The sequence below is a fragment of the Anomaloglossus baeobatrachus genome, chromosome 3 (assembly GCF_048569485.1).
Source record: "Anomaloglossus baeobatrachus isolate aAnoBae1 chromosome 3, aAnoBae1.hap1, whole genome shotgun sequence".
Taxonomy (NCBI): domain Eukaryota; kingdom Metazoa; phylum Chordata; class Amphibia; order Anura; family Aromobatidae; genus Anomaloglossus; species Anomaloglossus baeobatrachus.
The window spans coordinates 584,269,016-584,289,960 of record NC_134355.1 but is presented as its reverse complement, the minus strand read 5'-3'; the positions used below and the strand labels follow the sequence as shown (position 1 = coordinate 584,289,960).

Sequence of the window (20,945 nt, the reverse complement as noted above, 5' to 3'; positions counted from 1 at the left end):
TCAGTACAATCAGTGGGTTTGCCGCAGCCACAGCTGGAGGTTCCCACGGTCCTCCACATGTGTCCGCAGGTAACCTGAACTCAGGGGACCTCAATGAACTCAGTGACCTCACCACAGAAGGTCCCCTGATGTCAGGTTACCTGTGGTCCCAGGTGGAGGACTGTGAGAACCTCCTGTTGTGACCACAACTAACCTGAGTGATGTCACTGCGATCACTGTGGCTCAGTCTCTGCCTGATGCTAATAGTGGACAGTCACATTCCATGATCGCCCACTGTGCCTTCAGTATGTAGGAGAGCTGTAACCATCGTGGGACCTCGTGTGGATTACGTCGGACCTGCAGAAGTGTTTTTGGGGGTTAATAAAGTGGTGAAAGAGGGAGTTTTTGGTCTTTTATTTGAAAATAGCTGTAGTGTAGTACCCGGGTGTTACCCGGGATAGTAACTGTCTCTCTGACTCTCTCCCAGTCTCTGTCTGTGTGTCGCTGTCTGTCTGTCTCTCTGTCTGTCTCTTTCCTTGTCTGTCTGTGTCTATACCTCTGTCTGTCTGTTTCTATCTCTCTGTCTGTATTTGTATCAGTCTATCTGTCTCCATCTCTATGTCTGTCTGTCTCTCTCTATCTCTGTGTCTCTCTCTATGTCTGTGTCTGTCTTTTTCCCCATCTGTCTTTTTGCCCAGCTGTCACTTTCCAGGTCTGTCTCTTTGCCCGGCTGTCTCTTTGCCTGGGCTGTCTCTTTGCCCAACTGTCTCTTTGCCCGGCTGTCTCTTTGCCCAGCTGTCTCTTTTCCAGGGCTGTCTATTTTCCAGGGCTATAAATGTTAGAAAGGTGTTTTTACCTCTTTTCCGGGGCTGTCTCTTGTCCAGGGCTGTCTCTTTCCAGGTCTCTCTTTGCCCGTCTGTCTCTTTGCCTGGACTGTCTCTTTGCCTGGGCTGTCTCTTTGCCTGGGCTGTCTCTTTGCCCAGCTGTCTCTTTTCCAGGGCTGTCTCTTTTACAGGGCTGTCTCTTTTACAGGGCTGTCTCTTTCCAGGTCTCTCTTTGCCCATCTGTCTCTTTCCAGGGCTGTATCTTTGCCTGGCTGTCTCTTTTCCAGGGCTGTCTCTTTTCCAGGGCTGTCTTTGCCCATCTGTCTCTTTGCCTGTCTGTCTCTTTGCCCGTCTGTCTCTTTGCCCGGCTGTCTCTTTGCCCGGCTGTCTCCCCACTGACATCATATTACCTCACACATAAGCTTCTTATACTAACAGTTTATTTTGTTCCTATAGCAACCACTGACAGTTGCTATTAATAACCTATAGCTCCCACCTCCATTCAGTTTAATGGAGGCATGTTTTTTGGAGAGTAACTGTAAAGCGCAGGGTTAAATTTTCTGGTCCAAACATAGTCTATGATGTTCCGTGAGTCACATGAGGCATCTGTGCAAAATTTCGTGATTGTAAATGCGACGGTGCGGATTCCTTTAGCGGACATACACACATACATACACACATACATACACTCAGCTTTATATGTTAGATAAAGGATTTTTCAGTGTTTGTGTTTACTTTCACTTACAGATTAGTAATGGGGGTCTCAGAGAATCTCTATTGTGGTATTAAAATAAATAAAATTATTAGCATAGGGTCCCCCTGTATTGATACCAGCACAGATAAAGCCACGGCTACGGGCTGCAGCCCACAACCTTGTGGTTATCTTGGCTGTGTATCAAAATAGGAGGACCCACATACGGCTTTTTAAAATTATTTATTAAATAAATAAATAATTTACCCGACTCTCCCCGATTGCCCTAGTGCGGTGACAATCAGGGTAATATGGGGTTAATCGCAGCTCACAGCTGTCACTAAGCCCTAAAATAGTAATGGGAGGCGTCTATGAGACCCCCATTACTAATCTGTAAGTGAAAGTAAATAAACACAAACACTGAAAAAATCCTTTATTTGGAATAAAAGACAAAAAATCACTTTTTTATTAACCCCAAAAAACACACCTGCAGGTCCGATGTAATCCACACGAGGTCCCATGATAATTCCAGCTATGCTACATTACTGAAAGCTGTGAACTTAAGGCAGAGACTGAGCCGCGCAATCAGTGGTGAAGTCAGTCAGGTTATTTGAGGTCACAGCACGAGGTTCCCATGGTCCTCCACCTGTGATCACAGGTAACCTGACCTCAGGTGACCTGAATGAACTCTCACTGAGTTCACAAACCTGCATCTCATGGCAGAAAACTGCAGGTTTTTTTGCCAAGAGATGGAGATTTAGTGCTGAATTTTTTACACCACATTCCTGCACCCAATCTACACCTCCTGGCAATAATCGCATCACTACCGCATGCGGTATGATACGGTAGTGATGCTTTTTTTTTTTTTACAAAAGGTGTAGCTTGGGTGCAGGAATATAGTGTAAAGATTTCAGCAATAAATCTGCATCTCTTGGCAAAATAATGCACAAAAATGGTTTTGAATCTCTTTTGGTGCAGTTTTCTTCCAGGAGGTGCAAATTTGGTGCTGAAATGTCTACACCACATTTCAGTACCAAATTTGCACCTCCTGGAAGAAAACTGCACCGAAACTGCATCAAAACCGTTTTTGTGCATTTTTTGCCAAGAGATGCAGATTTGGTGCTGAATTTTTTACACCATTTTCCTATACAAGGGCAATCAAGAAGAGCCGGGTAAAGTGCCGGGATTGTCACATCTAATGGGTGCAACAATCCTGGGTGGCTGCAGGCTGCTATTTTTAGGCTGGGGGGAGGCTAATAAACACAGGTCTCCCCAGCCTGAGAATATCAGTCTCCAGCTGTCAAGTTTTATCATGGGTGGATATCAAAATTAGGGGGGACCAAATGCTGTTTTTTTTAATTATTTATTTAAATAATTAAAAAGAAAAAAAAAAAGCCGCATGCGGTTCCTCCTATTTTGATACACAGACAAGATAAGCGCATGTCTGGGGGTTGCAGCCTGCAGCCATGGCTTTATCTGTACTGGTATCAATAGATGGGGAACCACATGTCAATTATTTTATTTATTTTACACCACGATATAGACCTGCACACAGTGTCTGTGATTCCAAACAATCACAGATGCTGTCTGGGAGTGAGGTCTGATTGCAGCCAATCCAATTCTGACATAAAGCCAATCAGAGCCACCAGTGGGCAGGGAACCAGTGAGTATGCATTAGATATAATTGTTGTACCTAGAAGTAGAGCTGCAGCTACGAGGAGACTCGGTAAGTCTGTACTGCTTTAACCCTTTTGCTTCCTTTTGTTTTTTACAATGGCTAATCACAGCCATGCCAATACTTGAAATGGCTGTTATGGGCAGGGAGAGGATAGTTTTTGCAATCTGTCCATTTACCGATCATTGGCAAGATCACCGACTTTTGCGGTAAATGATCGGATGTCCGACCCTGATCCGGCCAAAGATCGTACAATTTTAACATTTTCTGATCTTTGCCGATGAGGATCACTCACCTCTAATAATCACTAGCTGGATTGGGACACAACAGCACACAGGCCAGCAAAATAATAAACTATAGTCAGTGTGTGAAGACAGATTCCACCATTTTAAAAAGGCTGGGAGTAAATGTGATAGGTTTGCAACATGTGATCCCTGTGGTAACCAGCAGGTTACTAGAGGTTAACTCTCGTTAGCCTGACCAAGAGTACACAGCTAGTCAATGCCCGAGGCTTCCTGTGTAACTAAGAAACACCAGCGAAACCATAGTGTGGAGTGTCAGAATTTGTAGTGTGAACAGCGTCTGATGCCGCCATGACACTTTTGAGCAAAACTCTTTGTTACAAATACCACATAGGGTTTTTGCCTTACCTCCATTATCTCCTCTCCCCCAGCAGTCATTATCTCCTCTACCCCTCCCCTAGCAGTCATTATCAGAGGATGTTTAGTTAATAGAGCTACAAATATCACAAAATTATCGATTTTTTTGAGAAGTGGCACACTACCCAAGTTATGCTCATTTTTTTACGAATTTTGACACACCAAGTTCAAGGGGTTGGCCTTAGCCGCCTTAGAGCATGGGTCCCCAACCTATGGCTCGGGAGCCACATGTGGCTCGTGGGCAGGGCCACCATCAGGGCATTACTACTGTGACTGGTGTACCGGGCCCCGTGAAGAGAGGGGGCCCCGCAAGGCACGGGGAAGTTACTTAGCTTTATTGAGCCCCAGGCAGGACGGGCCCCTTCTCTTCATCAGGCCCCGCAGTGTCGCTTCACTACCTCACGTGACTAATTTGCATGAGAAGGGGTGGAGCATGCAAATTAGCCATGTGCTGGAGACTTAGTGGAGGCAGGGTCATTGGAGCAGAGCAAGGTGTCGGCGCGTCATAGCTGGGCCGTGCAGCAGGGTGGTGAGGTCATCACTCTGCAACCTACACTCCTGCAACTAACAGCGGCTGAGGTGGCGAGGACACAGCAGCCAGCGGGACAGGTAAGCACTGTAAGCTGAAGACGATCGCCCGGGGGGGGGTGAGGTGGTGGGGTGGTCTGCCCACTGATCCCAGCCCGGGAGGGCCGCTGATCTCTGCCCAGGGCCGACCACCCGCTGATCTCTGCCGGGGCCGACCACCCACTTATATCTGCCCGAGGGGGCCCACTGACCTCTGCTGGGGGGCCCCGCTGATCTCTGCCCGGGGCCGACCACCCGCTGATCTCTGCCCGGGGCCGACCGACCGCTGATCTCTGCCAGAGGGTGCCTGCTGATCTCTGTCGGGGGAGGAGCCAACTGATCTCTGCCCAGGGGGGCCCACTAATCTCTGCTGGAGGGGAGCCAGCTGATCTCTGCCCAGGGCTGACCACCAGCTGATCTCTGCCCGGGGGGGTGCTGATCTCTGCCCGGGGACAACCGCCTGCCGCTCTCTGCTTGGGGGGGCGCTGATCTCTGCCGGGGGCCGACTGCAGGCCCGCCGACTCCAGCCCTTGTCATGCTACAGCTAGATCAGGGGTGGGGAATCTCTGACCCATGGTCTCATGCCTCTCTGCTGTGGGCCTCCTGCCTCTCTGCTGTGGGCCGCCTGCCTCTCTGCTGTGGGCCTCCTGCCTCTCTGCTGTGGGCCTCCTGCCTCTCTGCTGTGGGCCTCCTGCCTCTCTGCTGTGAGCCTCCTGCCTCTCTGCTGTGAGCCTCCTAACTCTCTCCTGTGAGCCTCCTAACTCTCTCCTGTGAGACTCCTGCCTCTCTCCTGTGAGCCTCCTGCCTCTCTACCGTGAGCCTCTGCCTCTCTGCCGTGAGCCTCCTGCCTCTCTCCTGTGAGCCTCTTGCCTCTCTCCTGTGAGCCTCCTGCCTCTCTGCTGTGAGCCTCCTGCCTCTCTGCTGTGAGCCTCCTAACTCTCTCCTGTGAGCCTCCTAACTCTCTCCTGTGAGCCTCCTAACTCTCTCCTGTGAGCCTCCTAACTCTCTCCTGTGAACCTCCTGCCTCTCTCCTGTGAACCTCCTGCCTCTCTCCTGTGAAGCTCTTGCCTCTCTCCTGTGAGCCTCCTGCCTCTCTCCTGTGAGCCTCCTGCCTCTCTCCTGTGAGCCTCCTGCCTATCTCCTGTGAGCCTCTTGCCTCTCTCCTGTGAACCTCCTGCCTCTCTCCTGTGAGCCTCCTGCCTCTCTGCTGTGAGCCTCCTGCCTCTCTGCTGTGAGCCTCCTGCCTCTCTCCTGTGAGCCTCCTGCCTCTCTCCTGTGAGCCTCCTGCCTCTCTACTGTGAGCCTCCTGCCTCTCTCCTGTGAACCTCCTGCCTCTCTGCTGTGAGCCTCTTGCCTCCTGGTGCTGTGAACCTACTTCCACCTGGTGCTGTGAGCCTACTTCCTCCCGGTGCTGTGAGCCTACTTCATCCCGCTGCTGTGAGCCTCCTGCCTCCGTACTGTACCTGCCTCCCACTGCTGTGATAGATATATATATATATATATATATATATATATATATATACATATATATAGTTAGGTCCAGAAATATTTGGACAGTGACACAAGTTTTGTTATTTTAGCTGTTTACAAAAACATGTTCAGAAATACAATTATATATATAATATGGGCTGAAAGTGCACACTCCCAGCTGCAATATGAGAGTTTTCACATCCAAATCGGAGAAAGGGTTTAGGAATCATAGCTCTGTAATGCATAGCCTCCTCTTTTTCAAGGGACCAAAAGTAATTGGACAAGGGACTCTAAGGGCTGCAATTAACTCTGAAGGCGTCTCCCTCGTTAACCTGTAATCAATGAAGTAGTTAAAAGGTCTGGGGTTGATTACAGGTGTGTGGTTTTGCATTTGGAAGCTGTTGCTGTGACCAGACAACATGCGGTCTAAGGAACTCTCAATTGAGGTGAAGCAGAACATCCTGAGGCTGAAAAAAAAGAAAAAATCCATCAGAGAGATAGCAGACATGCTTGGAGTAGCAAAATCAACAGTCGGGTACATTCTGAGAAAAAAGGAATTGACTGGTGAGCTTGGGAACTCAAAAAGGCCTGGGCGTCCACGGATGACAACAGTGGTGGATGATCGCCGCATACTTTCTTTGGTGAAGAAGAACCCGTTCACAACATCAACTGAAGTCCAGAACACTCTCAGTGAAGTAGGTGTATCTATCTCTAAGTCAACAGTAAAGAGAAGACTCCATGAAAGTAAATACAAAGGGTTCACATCTAGATGCAAACCATTCATCAATTCCAAAAATAGACAGGCCAGAGTTAAATTTGCTGAAAAACACCTCATGAAGCCAGCTCAGTTCTGGAAAAGTATTCTATGGACAGATGAGACAAAGATCAACCTGTATCAGAATGATGGGAAGAAAAAAGTTTGGAGAAGAAAGGGAACGGCACATGATCCAAGGCACACCACATCCTCTGTAAAACATGGTGGAGGCAACGTGATGGCATGGGCATGCATGGCTTTCAATGGCACTGGGTCACTTGTGTTTATTGATGACATAACAGCAGACAAGAGTAGCCGGATGAATTCTGAAGTGTACCGGGATATACTTTCAGCCCAGAATCAGCCAAATGCCGCAAAGTTGATCGGACGACGCTTCATAGTACAGATGGACAATGACCCCAAGCATACAGCCAAAGCTACCCAGGAGTTCATGAGTGCAAAAAAGTGGAACATTCTGCAATGGCCAAGTCAATCACCAGATCTTAACCCAATTGAGCATGCATTTCACTTGCTCAAATCCAGACTTAAGATGGAAAGACCCACAAACAAGCAAGACCTGAAGGCTGCGGCTGTAAAGGCCTGGCAAAGCATTAAGAAGGAGGAAACCCAGCGTTTGGTGATGTCCATGGGTTCCAGACTTAAGGCAGTGATTGCCTCCAAAGGATTCGCAACAAAATATTGAAAATAAAAATATTTTGTTTGGGTTTGGTTTATTTGTCCAATTACTTTTGACCTCCTAAAATGTGGAGTGTTTGTAAAGAAATGTGTACAATTCCTACAATTTCTATCAGATATTTTTGTTCAAACCTTCAAATTAAACGTTACAATCTGCACTTGAATTCTGTTGTAGAGGTTTCATTTCAAATCCAATGTGGTGGCATGCAGAGCCCAACTCACGAAAATTGTGTCACTGTCCAAATATTTCTGGACCTAACTGTATATAATGCAAAAATAGGAGCAGCACTTAACCTGTTGTGGTGCAAAGTCCTTCCAATCAGTCTCACCCAATTTTAATGAGCAGCAAAAAAGGTGAAGGCAGCACACAGCTTCAATCTTGAATGAATAAGCCTATTTAATGGCCCATATGATACAGCACGACGTTTCAGTCACAAGTGACTTTTTTCAAGCAGTACAATGCAATGCATTCAAGTGAGGGTTTAAATATCCTCACTAAGTATAAATCTCATTAATGAAATAACCAAGTAACATTAATACAAACATAGATAGGACACACACAGTGTCCACATAATATCAATGCATAATCAGACATAAAGTATTACAGAAAATAGGTGAATCACCTTATACATAAGCACTGTGACAGTATATAAACAATTAACACACACGTGTAAGTCCTAATAGACTCCTGATTGTCCTTTTCATATTATGAATCTCAGCATCTGCAGTGTGTTTCCAAACTACATGTGCATGCATTCCTAACTGCCTGGTTGCCTCCCCCACTTGCACATGTGCAGTAGCAGCCAAAATCGCCATGCTGGTACACCCACCACACACAATACACCCAATGCATACACACTGGGATTCATACAAACGTAAAAGGACTGCTAAAAAACACACATATGCTACAAAATAAGTGAAAACCTATCGTTCCACATCACTAACAGGCAAAAAAAGATAAAAAAAAGATCTGTTAAGTCACCAAATAATGAAAATTTATAGTTTCTACACATTATACCAAGATAAAGGGGCTCATCTATATTGACCCTCCTCCCACCAATACAAGAAGTTTAATATCATTAAATAGATGACTGACAATCACCAAACAACGGGATATGTCTGTATAGACCCTCCTCCTATATATATACACAGTACAGACCAAAGGTTTGGATACACCTTCTCATTCTAAGAGTTTTCTTTATTTTCAGGACTCTGAAAATTGTAGATTCACATTGAAGGCATCAAAACTATGAATTAACACATGTGGAATGAAATACTTAACAAAAAAGTGTGAAACAACTGAAAATATGTCTTTATATTTTAGATTCTTCAAAGTAGCCACCCTTTGCTTTGATTACTGCTTTGCACACTCTTGGCATTCTCTTGATGATCTTCAAGAGGTAGTCACCGGAAATAGTTTTCACTTCACAGGTGCGCCCTGTCAGGTTTAATAAGTGGGATTTCTTGCCTTAGAAATGGGGTTGGGACCATCAGTTGTATTGTGCAGAAGTCTGGTGGATACACAGCCGATAGTCCTACTGAATAGACTGTTACAATTTATATTATGGCAATAAAAAAGCAACTAAGTAAAGAAAAATGAGTGGCCATCATTACTTTAAGAAATGAAGGTCAGTCAGTCCGAAAAATCGGGAAAACTTTGAAAGTGTCCCCATGTGCAGTGGCAAAAAAAATCAAACGCTACAAAGAAACTGGCTAAAATGAGGACCGCGCCAAGAAAGAAAGACCAAGAGTCACCTCTGCTGCAGAGGATAAGTTTATCCGAGTCACCAGCCTCAGAAATCGCACGTTAACAGCAGCTCAGATTAGCGACCAGGTCAATGACACACAGAGTTCTATCAGCAGACACATCTCTAGAACAGCTGTTAACAGGAGACTTTGTGCAGCAGGCCTTCATGGTAAAATAGCTGCTAGGAAAACACTGCTAAGGACAGGCAACAAGCAGAAAAGACTTGTTTGGGCTAAAGAACACAAGGAATGGACATTAGACCAGTGGAAATCTGTGCCTTGGTCTGATGAGTCCACATTTGAGATCTTTGGATCCAACCACCGTGTCTTTGTGCGATGCAGAAAAGGTGAACAGATGGACTCTACATGCCTGATTCCCACCGTTAAGCAAGGAGGAGGTGGTGTGATGGTGTGGGGGTGCTTTGCTGCTGACACTCTTGGGGATTTATTCAAAATTGAAGGCATACAGAACCAGCATGGCTACCACAGCATCTTGCAGCGGTGTGCTATTCCCTCCTGTTTGAGTTTAGTTACGTTATCCAGGTACAACAGGACCATCTCGAAATTGCGATGTCCCAAGCAGCACTCCATGAGCCTCTGCAAGGTTCCTGGGGTGTTACACAGCCCAAATGGCATGCTGTTGAACTCGCAGAGCCCCATCGGGGTAGAGAACGCAGTCTTCTCGCGGTCTTCTTCAGCAACCGACACCTGCCAGTAGCCACTAGTGAGGTCAAGAGTAGAGAAATAATTAGCAGTCTTCAGCGCGGCCAACGATTCTTCAATGCGAGAAAGAGGGTACGCATCTTTATGCATTATCTGATTAATTTTTCGGTAATCCACACACGTTCTCATGGTGCTGTCCTTCTTCTTTACCAGGACCAAAGGAGCTACCCAGGGACTACAACTATCACGGATGACCCCTGCCTCCTTGATGTACCTCAACATGTCTTTGGCGCACTGGTAATGTGCAGTTGGAATCGGCCTATACCTCTCTTTAATAGGTGAGTGTGTGCCGGTGGGAATATGGTGCTCAACCCCCTTAATCCTCCTGAAATCTATTGGGTGTTTACTGAATACTTGCTCATACTCGTGCACTACCCGGTACACCCCTTGCTTGTGATGTGCGGGTGTGGATTCGGTGCTGACATGTAGCTCCCGGCACCACTCTTCTAACTGTTTGGATGGGGTATCACTGCCTGGCTGTGATGCGGTGATAGTGGAGGTTACTACGTGGATGGCGTCTGCGTCTACAGTGAATAATTTAGCAATGGTGGCCTAGTGGGGTAGCCTAACCTCTTCCTCTCCGCAGTTCATCACTCTCACGGGCACTCTTCCTTTCTTGACATCAATCACCCCTCTGGCTGCCATTACTGTGGGCCAATGCTCGGAAGGCAGAGGCTCTACCACTGCCGGGTAATCCTGTCCACGGGGACCCACTGCTACCCTACACAAGATCATCATTTCGCTCCGCGGAGGTACCACTAAAGGCACTACATCCATCACTCGCACACCACCAATCTCTCCACCTGACATGTTCACTTGTTGCCACTGCAGGAGAGCCCAGATTTTACGTTGCAGAGCCCTCTGCTGGTCCCCTCCTGATGTGACAGACAGTTGTTACAATAGGTGCAGCACTTCCCCCATGCAGTTTTCAATCACGTTGGTCCCTGGGACCATTTTTGGGTTAAGGTCACTGGGGTCATTCTGTACTACAATTAGCCCTTGATGTTTCAGCTCCACCCGCCCCACCTTCAAGGTCACCTCCTTAAACCCCACCTGGGTCATAGGGAATCCATTAGCTGCAATGATGGTCAAACTGGTGTCTGGGGGGGTGAGCTCACTGTCAAACCAGTATTGCTTGTACAGTATATAGGGAATAGTCTTTACCTGCGAACCGGTGTCAAGAAGGGCGTAGGTCAGGATACCGTCCACAGCAAGGGAGATGATGGGGCGACCTTCAACGTATCGATCACGCCAGTCAGCTGGGCCTTGAGGGTCTATTCCTGAAGATTGGCCCTTGGCCTCAGGGGTTGCTCTTTTAAAGGACACCGGCGAGAGTAGTGACCAGTCTTGTTGCACTTGTAGCAGACGGGTGGTCCATACCGGCTGTCGTTGTTCCTCCTCCCCTGCATCCACGGGACATCCTCCGGGCTGTCGGCTAGCTGTATCTTCTCTGCTGGCTTAGCTTTCGATGGTTGCTATAAGCTGGCGAGGATCCTAGCGACATCATCACTCAGGCGCTGGACTTGCGACGATAGGTCCTTCGGAGTCCCGGCCAATGCTGCGGGAACCGGCAGGGCCAACAAGAGCGGTGTCAGCTGGCCAGGATGGTGGGTCAGGGGCACTAGCATCGACCATCTGTAGTGCTTTAATGGCCCGGTCTTTTAGAACCGCAAAGCTCAAATCCGAGTGTTCTAGAGACCACAGCCGTAGTTGCTTACGATCTTCAGCGGACCCTAACCCCTGCAGGAACTGCTCCACCAGCATTTTGTTGCTCTCAGCCTCATTAATAGGGTCCACCTGCTTCAGCGTGCGTAGGGCCGTCTGCAGCCTCAAGGCGTAGTCTCGGATACTGTCCTGTGGGCGCTGTCGGCAGTTATAGAAATGCATCCGCAACTCCGCTTCAGTACGGGTTTCAAAGCAACCTGCAGTTTGTCAAAAATGGCGGTTACTGAGACCCGGTCGGCGTCTGCCTAAGTCTCCACCTCCTGCTCAGCGGCGCCGGTCAGCTGCCCGAGTACCACAGATGCACGCTGCTTGCCAGTCATGGCATACAAATTGAGGATAGTATAGATTTTCTTCCTGAACATTTGCAGGGCATCAGGCTTCCCATCATACTGGGGTAGCCAGGCAGCACTGAGCACGTAGGGCAAGGAGATCAGCATTACCTGGGTGACCGCCGGGGCCACAGCTCCCCCCGCTCCTGCAACTGGAGCTGGAGCCGCCACATTCCCGTCATCTGCCACATCTGTAGGCGCCGCCGCTCCAGTGGCCGGCGCCACCGCTCCAGTGGCCGGCGCCACTCCGCCATCGGGGTTAGGCGCAGACATCTTCCCACTGCTCCCCTTTGGTCTTTTGCCGGCACTTCTTTTTGCTGCAGGTTAGTTTTGTTTTACGACCTCCGGGTTCATCTTCCGGCCGTGTTCCCAGGGGGCGGGGCTTCGGCTTTCACGCCCTTTTCTCGGGGAAGAAGACGCTGGGCTGCAGGTTTCGTGCCTAAAAATGGCGGCAAAAATGGCGACTTTTGAAAATTTAGCAATGGATCACCGCTGACTGTCCAATACAAGGCACACTTCCACTAGGTAAGTGGATGGGTAAGTATCCTGTTCATGACGCCAAGTTTCGGGGTGTGCCGCCCCCTTGCCAGCAGCCGGCGCTGCTCGGATCCGGACCTTCTAAGGGAGTGGTGGCTCGAGTGTCTCCGGACCCGGGGGTCTCGCGGACATGCCAAATAAAAAGGGGGACGTAGATGTACGGGCTAGGCCGTATTAAGTTTGTGACGCCACCCGCGGTGTGTGGTGAGTTGGGACACCACCGCTGCTGTGATGGGGCACCCGGGGGAGATGTAGTGGCAGCTGGATGTTAACCCCTCCGTGGGTAGGGATGGTTGCCCAGTGTCAGGTGCAGGGTACAGCGACGGCAAGAGGAAGGTTTGATTACACACAGTCAATAAATTACACGAGTCTCTGGTAAACTAAGGTGCTGGTGGCCGGTGCCGCGGCCGGTTGCATTCGGGTCCCCCACCCAGGCTGGTGGTCTCTATCCTTTTCCTCTGCACTGTTTTGTGTAAGGTGGACTTCCTGGTCTGGAACTCAGGAGTCCACTCCCGGATGGATGTGGCCTAAGGAGCCGTGCCCGCAGACGCTGGCCCGTGGGATCTATGGGCCCTGGCGGTGACCTCTTATCCCTATCGGTGGGCTGTTGTCTTCTATGAGGGACTTTGGGTGGAACAGAACCTCTAGTCCTGGCCTCAATCAGTTAATTAACCAGGCCGCTTGTTTCTGGTCCTGGCTTCAGGGTCCGAGTACCCCCTTTGAGCTCCGGTTTCCGGATCGGTTCCCGTGTTGGTACCGGCGGGCTACAACCCTGTAACGGTCCACCTCGGATCTGCTGAGCCGTATTCCTGTCTGCTGCTGACGGAGACCACCATCTGCCTCCTAGCCAAGGTACCAGGGCTCCTACCCTGGTACCGTTCAACTTGAACTCTCCCTGCAGGGCTGTCTAGACCCTTGGTGGGCATGTCCAACCGCCTGGTCCCGCCCACTGGTGTGAGCGTCTTTCCCTAAGGGGGGGCGACTAGGGTTTTAGGTTGGCTGTGTGTTTCCTAAGTGGGGGATGGTGTTGTGCAGGGGCCTATCTGTGAATACCTGGTTTTGCCAGGGCGTCACACTTGTCAATCAAACCACGGCCATGAACATCACGTTTTGTGGTATATACCCAGTTGGTTGACGGAAAAATTTGCTTCTTTACTACCAGGGGGCATAACATGAGCACAGAAGAGGAAAAAAATGTTCTTCAATCGATGATACAGCAGCAATTGGAGAAAGCACTCAGTTTATATAAATGAATACAGTAAATTGTCATCTTTTAAGGATTATCTACAGCAGACTGAATAGATTGGCTAATTCTGCAATGTAAACAATTTTCACTTTGAGATTCAATTTTTCACCTGCACATGTCCTGAAACAAACTGGAGTATCCACTGCAGACACCTTTCCTTCTTCTTAGAATTTGTTCAGGATCATTTGATGCACTTCCTCGATTTATTAGTCCTTCGATGTCATATTCTAAGGTAAAAATATATTTTAAAAAATGGAAGTTTTCAATAAAACAAAGAAACAATAGTCCAAATTAAAGGGTTTCCCCACTAAGGCAATTATGAGTCTGATATGTCTTAAATTCTAAAGTAGTGGGGGTCTGACTATTGAGATGGGGCTGCAAAGTCCTGTTCTATCACTATTGAATTAATATTTCCTATAATTGTGCAAGTTAATACCATGTAAAAATAAGTTCAGTCTATAAATACAGCTCATGCCCTTACAATGACAGCTAGAGCTTTCTCATAACTGTGCCATATTAAAGAGCCTTGGCTCTAAAGGCATTTATCATTATCAAATGCAAGAAATCCTTCATAAGCACAACCGGTCACCGGTCACACAGCAGCCAGCATCGCCCTACTCCAGGACCCCCTGCTTCCTGTGACGCCGCTCCACCACCACTGCCACACTGCTACAGTAAGACACCACTGGAGTATAAGACGGACCCAATTTTTTTTTTTTAGCTCTAAATTTGAGGTGCGTCTTATAATCCGGTGCATCTTATAAAACGAAAAATGTGGTGTGTGTGTGTGTGTGTGTGTGTGTGTGAACCGCTCGGATCCGGGGGCCATTATTCGTGGCTCGAGGCTCTCCGGACCCGGGGGCTTGGGGCCACACTCAAGTAAAGAAGGGGCTATTTACAGGAGAAATATAGTTCGTGACGCCACCCATGGTGTACGGTAATGAAGGGATACCGCCGCTGCTGATGGGAGTACCCGAGATGATGGAATGGTGCAGCAAAGTGTCCTGGCCCTCCATGGGTAGGGGAAGGCCCCGGGACTCTGTGGGAAGCCGTGGGATGCAGGGGTCACTCAAGTACTCACTCAGTCAATAAGCAGACGCTGACAACCGGGTAAACCAAATCTCGGAGTATCACTGCCGCTTGAAGGGAGCTCGTCCGGGTCCCCTACAGTGTTGCCTTGTGATCCATGACCTGCCTCCCGGTACTAAGTTTAACTTCAACGTGGTGGCCCAGTAGTCTGAATCTTGCCGAGCCCCACTATGGCTAACTGTGGGAGCCTGTTCTCAGGGCTCACGCTTGGGATTTTCTTGGGGCGCTTGTATGGAAGGCCCTATCCTCCTTGTTGCGCTAGTGCCCCGATTCTGGAGCAGGTGGGAACAGATCATAAAGGCTTCGTTCTCCTCAGGTTAATTGCTGGGTTACCTGAAGCTTCTCCTCGACCTAGTGTCCGTGTACCCCGCCATGCCTTCGGTCCCGGACCGGTGATAGTGCCAGGCTGCTGACCGTTCTCCTTGACAAGTCCAGGCACCTAGCTGCAATCCCCTGCGACCAGGGGTCTGACTCATCTAGGTCCAGACCACTGTATGCAACCTAGACAGCTTCTCTTGGGAGCCACCACTCCCAACCTCCTCTGAGCTCCTCACAGCTCGAGGGCTACTTCACTTCACCCACTCACTGAACAACTGACTACACTCCTCACCTCCCCTCCCTGACTCCCCAAGTGGACGACTCTATTCCACTCAAGCCGTCCACTGGTGTACCTGTTGGGTGTGGTGCAGTGTGTATCTAGGGTTTGATTGGCTGTTGGAGGCAACACTGTATGATAGGGACACAGAACCATGAGGGATTTGGAATACTGCACGGAAGGGCAGTTTGTGCAGTACCCTGTGACGACCTAATAGTCCAGGGGCGTCACATATGTACAGTATATATATATAGATATATATATATACTGTTGTCGCGAACGGGTGCCGCCTCCGCTGCGGCAACCGGGGCTGCTCGAGTGGCGCTCGGGTCCGGGATCGTGTCCTGGGCTCGAGTGGTAGCCGGACCCGGAGTTCGTACAACCGCCCGTCCACACACACAGTGAAAAAGGGAGGTATTTACAGGGGAGATTGTCTGTGATGCCACCAATGGTTTGCGGTGATGTGATGGTGGCACCGCCGCTGCCTCTCGGGGCCAGCGTCCAGGACCGATGATGTGGGGGCAGCAAGGTGGTATCCCCTCCATGGGTAGTGGAGAGGTGTAGTCCCGGAGCCCAGGTGTACCGTAGGTAAGGAGCAGGGCTGGGGTGCTGTCGGCAGGTTGGACCAGATGACACCGGTGTACTCACAATTAGGAAGAAATTACACCAAGTCTATATTGTAAACCAAGGCCGGATGCCGGTTGCCTCTGGAGGGGTGTGCTGGTCCGCCCACTGGTGTGTCCTGTGTGTCATGGGGGGCGACTAGGGTTTGTGGCTGATGTTCCTGTGTGTGGGATGTGTGGTGTAAATTCTCAAGGAGGAGGCGATTCCTGTACCCTTGGTGGGGAGTACAGTCATCTGTGACTACCTGTTTTTGCCAGGGCGTCACACTCCCTCTTGGTAAAACACAGCCCATCCGTGGGCTGTCCGGCACCGGTGTTTATTTTTCTGCTTCTGCAAAAAAGGTAAAACAGGGATAACATTTTTAACGGTCAACATTTAAACATTTCTTCCCTTTATGGGAGGCACAGATCTTGAATGTTACGTAAACAGTTACCAACTACCCTTTTTCCCACCACCCAAAACACCTATACCCTCCCTTGGTGCCACCGCTAGTCAGGTGTCACACCATCCTGGGTTCTGGTGGGTGTCTCTGTTGGTGTCCGGGTCAAAGCTCCGCACTCAGTATCACCCCAAAGGGTCCTTAGGACCAGAACCCTTTGGCCTGAAGGGTAGTCACCGGTTTCCGTGGTGACTGGACCTCAGCCGACTCCACCGCAGGCCATTCCTCCATCCGATCCCTCCAGGGTGCCGCCTCATGGCGGTGAGTAACAAGAAGGTAGATGGGGGGTTATTTACATGACCCAAGAAAGTTTTTGGGGCGGTATCGCCAGTACTGACACCATGGTCCATTTTTAACAGTTAACGGGGGTAAATGTATTTTTCAAAATAACTGTAAATAGAGGTAACCGGGAACCGCTACCTCACTTCTTTTCATGAAGGTGATGATGGGAGGCGAGGCATGGTGTTTCACCAACCATGACGCACTTTTTAACATCTAGGGCAAACCACCCTCGCTCTCCACAATGCCAGGTGTAGCTCACCATATCCCCGGGTTCCAGATCTCGTTCTGGGTGTCCAGTTGGCAGGTGAGAGGCCACATCCCTCCGGGACACAAATATCTCAGAGTCCAGTCCCGGTTCATAGAGGAAGCCCCACCCCTTCTGGGGGTCAAAGTAACGGACCTATCCTCGGTATGCTGGGCTCCGGACCCGGAAAGTGGCGTGCCGCGGATGATCCTTCCCCCTGTAAGGGCGGGCAAGCACATCCGCCTTACTCTTTTCTTTGGCAGGCACCGATCTCTCTGCGCAGCTGTTGTTGCTGCCACTCCCAATACGGGGCACTGGTCCCGTGCTCCGTCTCCTGCTCAGGTGCTTGGCCCACTTGGATGCCCTTGGGGCCGGCTACGATCAGCCTCTCATACTGCCGTGGGCCCCAGTGCTCGACAGCCTGCTCTGCCTCTCGGCAGGTACATTCCCGCTGTTCCACAGCCGGGACTGGGTATTTGGGAGTGGCGGGCGCTGCCACCGGGGTTGACTCTGAGTCGGGTCCTGCCTCCGGTGCGGCTGGGTGGACTGCCGGAGCCGTCGTCATCTCCGTTGCAGCCGGGCGGACTGCCGGTGCCGTCGTCATCTCCATTGCGGCCGGGCTCGGGGCCGGATGGGATGTCGTCAGGGTTGCGGCCTGGCTCGGGGCCGAGACGGGTGCCGGACCGGTGGTGCTGGTAAGGCCCGAGGTACCTATGGCTGGGTCCTCCTTGTTAGATGGGATGGGTTCCGCCGCTGCAGCTCGGGATAGCGGGTCGATCGTGGCACTGGCCGCGGACACAGGTGGCGAGGGAGGCAACGTGGCGGACGGGGGCAGGCCGGACCCCTCAGCCGGGACGGCCAGTTCCTGAGGAACATAGGGGCGTGGGTCTCTACTTACCCGCTTCTCCGAGGCCATATCCATCTCGCGTGCCCGGACAGCTGCAGCCAGGCCCTTCATCTCGGTCGTCCACCTTGTCAGGAAGAAATGAGCCTGGGCCTGGATTCGTCGGCACATCCTCTCCGTCTGCTCCTCAATCCAGTCAGCGGTCCTGGGAATGGGCCTCTCCACATGCTGGTTGTCGGATCCTTGAGACATCCTGCCGCTTGCTTGTCCAGGAACGGGATTTGGCAAAGTCCTGGTGTCCCTGCCTTTTATCTTCCTGGTTTATGCCGCTCCCCCTTGGTTTTCAACAGCAGTCTCGCGAGACCCACTGTCCTTTGCGAATTCCGGCTTTGGAAGTCACTGGGTTCCGCCCGCGTGCTTAGGGGGTGGGGCTTCGGCTTCGCGCCTTTTTCGGGGAAGACGATGACGCTGCTGTTGTTTTGGTGCCAAAGATGGCAGGCAAGATTGCGGCAGTTCAAGATTTTGGAGCGTTTCACGGATTTCAAAGCAAGGCGCACGGCATCTACTGATAGGGTAAGAAGCCTGTTCGTGACGCCAGGTTTTGTGTTGTCGTGGACTCGTGCCGCTTCCGCTGTGGCAACCGGGGCTGCTCGAGTGGCGCTCGGGTCCGGGATCGTGTCCTGGGCTCGAGTGGTGGCCGGACCCAGGGCTCGTGCAACCGCCCGTCCACGCACAAAGTGAAAAAGGGAGGTATTTACAGGGGAGATTGTCTGTGAGGCCACCCGTGGGTTGCGGTGATGTGATGGTGGTACCGCCGCTGCCTCTCGGGGCCGGTGTCCGGGACCAATGATATGGGGGCAGCAAGGTGGTATCTCCTCCACGGGTAGGGGAGAGGTGTAGTCCCGGGGCCCAGGTGTAGGTAAGAAGCATGGCTGGGGCGCTGTCGGCAGGTTGGACCGGATGACACCGGTGTACTCAAAATTTGTGGAAGAAATCACAACAAGTCTGTATTGTAAAACAAGGCCAGATGCCGGTTGCCTCTAGAGGGGTGTGCTGGTCCCGCACACAGGTTGGCAGTGTAGGGGCCCTTCCTCCTGCACTCGTGTTTTGTGGTGTTTGGATTAACCCTACGTGGAACGAGAGAAATCCGCTCCCCTGCAGTTTTGGACGCAGAGGGAGCCGTTGTCCGCAGACGCTGACCCGTGGGACTTCAGTGGGTTCTTGGCGGACACCCTGTCCCTCGCGTTGGGCTGCCGGTCTGCTCTATCTGGGCTTCTCTCTTCGGGAACAACGCCTGGTACCTTGTCCCGCTGGTCAATTAACAAGGGGCTTGAAGCTTACCTCGTCCTAGGGTCCAGGTACCCCGCCTGAGCACGGCCTCCGGACCGGATTCCCGTCGTCGGTACCGGCGGGCTACAACCCTGCCCCGGTCCACTTCAGGTCTCCCGCGACCGGGTCTCCGTCGCCTGTGGCCCTACAAAGCTGTCTGCCACCTAGTCGGTCTTCCCGTGGTCCAAGAGCTCCAACCCTGACCACGCTGCACTTCAGCTCCTCACCGACTCCACTGAAAGGCCAACTGCCCTGTTCCTTCACCTCACTGAACTCACTGACTGAACTGAACTTTCAACTGAACTGACTGGTTCCCATCCCCTGTTCACCTCAAGACCCATCTGCCTGTTCCCGCCCACTGGTGTGTGGTGTAAATTCCCAAGGAGGAGGCGATTCCTGTACTCTTGGTGGGGGGTACAGTCATCTGTGACTACCTGGTTTTGCCAGGGCGTCACACTGTATCTGCAGCTTTGTTGCCATAGAAGAATGGGGGTGGGGGCAGGCACAATTTCTTGCACAGGGGCCCCAAGCTGTCAATGTCCGCCCCTGGCACAGCACATGGATTGTACACTGATGTCATCTGTGACGCCCTGGGCTAGCCAGGTAGTCACAGGTAGGCCCCCTGCACAAACACCAGCCCCTAGAAAGGTATCAGCAGCCAACCTAAAAACCCTGAGTCACCCCTCTCAGGTCTTGACGTTCACACCCGGGGGCGAAGCCAGATGGTTGGCCACGCCCACCGAAGAGTTCGCATAGCCTGAGGCGGGAATAACACACAGATCGGCTAGGGAAGTAAAAAGGAGAGGAGGTGAAGTGGAGTAGAGAGGAGTAGCATCTGTCAGGGATCTGGGTAGGAGCCCGGATACCCTGTGGCCAGGAGGCAGACGGTGGTGGCCGCCTGCAGGAGCCGGGAAGACAGCCGGTGGAACCGTCAGGGACCGGGACAGGGTAGTGGCCTGCCGATACCGAACTGGGGAGCCAAACGGAGGCCGGAGCACCAGGAGGGGTACTCAGACCCAGTACGAGGCCCAGAAGCCACTGGACCAAGTCGAATTCACTGATTGGGGTCTGGACCTTAGGTTCTTTCCCACCCAAGTCCCGACTGAAGGCAACAGCCCAACGAGGGGGATAGAAAGCCACCGCCCAGGCATAAAGATCCCACGGGCCAGTGTCTGCGGGCAAACGGGCTCTCCCGACATCCACTAGCCGGGGAGCGGACTCCCGTCGCTGAAGCGAAGGAAGTCAGCATTCTACTACAGGGGTGTAGGAGAAAGCGGGGACCACCAACCTGAGTAAGGGGCAAAGTGCAGCCGGCTGCGGGAATCAACCACCATCCTTTTGGTTTACCAGAGACTCCGGTGTATTTATAATAGTGAGTACAACAGTGCCCTTGGGCAGCGCATCGCACCGCACCATCCCGCCCGCACCTCTCTCCCAATCGGGCCCCCAGGGCCACCAACCCCTGCCCACGGAGGGGATCAACACCAAACTGCACAACACCGTCCCCGGGAGCCTAGTCAACGGCAGCGGTGGTGCCCACTCACTCACCACAACCCGTGGGTGGCGTCACGAACTTAACCCCCAAACAACCGCGGCCCCGGCCGTGAAACTCCCCACCGAAATCCCTTCACGTAGCGCCAGCATCCCTTCAGAGAGACGTGACCCCCGGGTCCGGGAGGAGCTCGAGCCACCCACCGACGAGCACGGATCCGAGCGGCTCGGCAGTCTGCCGAGCCCCGGGGCGGTACACATCCATGTGCTGTACGTGTTTTTCACCGACACATATACTTATATTGGTCCTTGTCATTAGTGCTGACTGAAAGATAAACAGACATGTCTCTGTGTTTGGTTCAAACACAGACATGTGAACATCACCAT

The 20,945-nt window shown here is 51.3% G+C and overlaps 1 protein-coding gene across 1 annotated transcript in view; it reads right to left on the bottom strand.

Annotated features, from left to right (window-relative positions):
• Nucleotides 1-17,990, bottom strand: part of LOC142297317 (kyphoscoliosis peptidase-like) — a 67,431-nt gene extending 49,441 nt beyond the window's left edge. The window contains exon 1 of the mRNA XM_075341555.1: nucleotides 17,793-17,990. Coding sequence (XP_075197670.1) covers nucleotides 17,793-17,990 — 198 coding nt within the window. The remainder of the gene's footprint in view (nucleotides 1-17,792) is intronic.
• Between the last annotated feature and the right edge of the window lie 2,955 nt (nucleotides 17,991-20,945).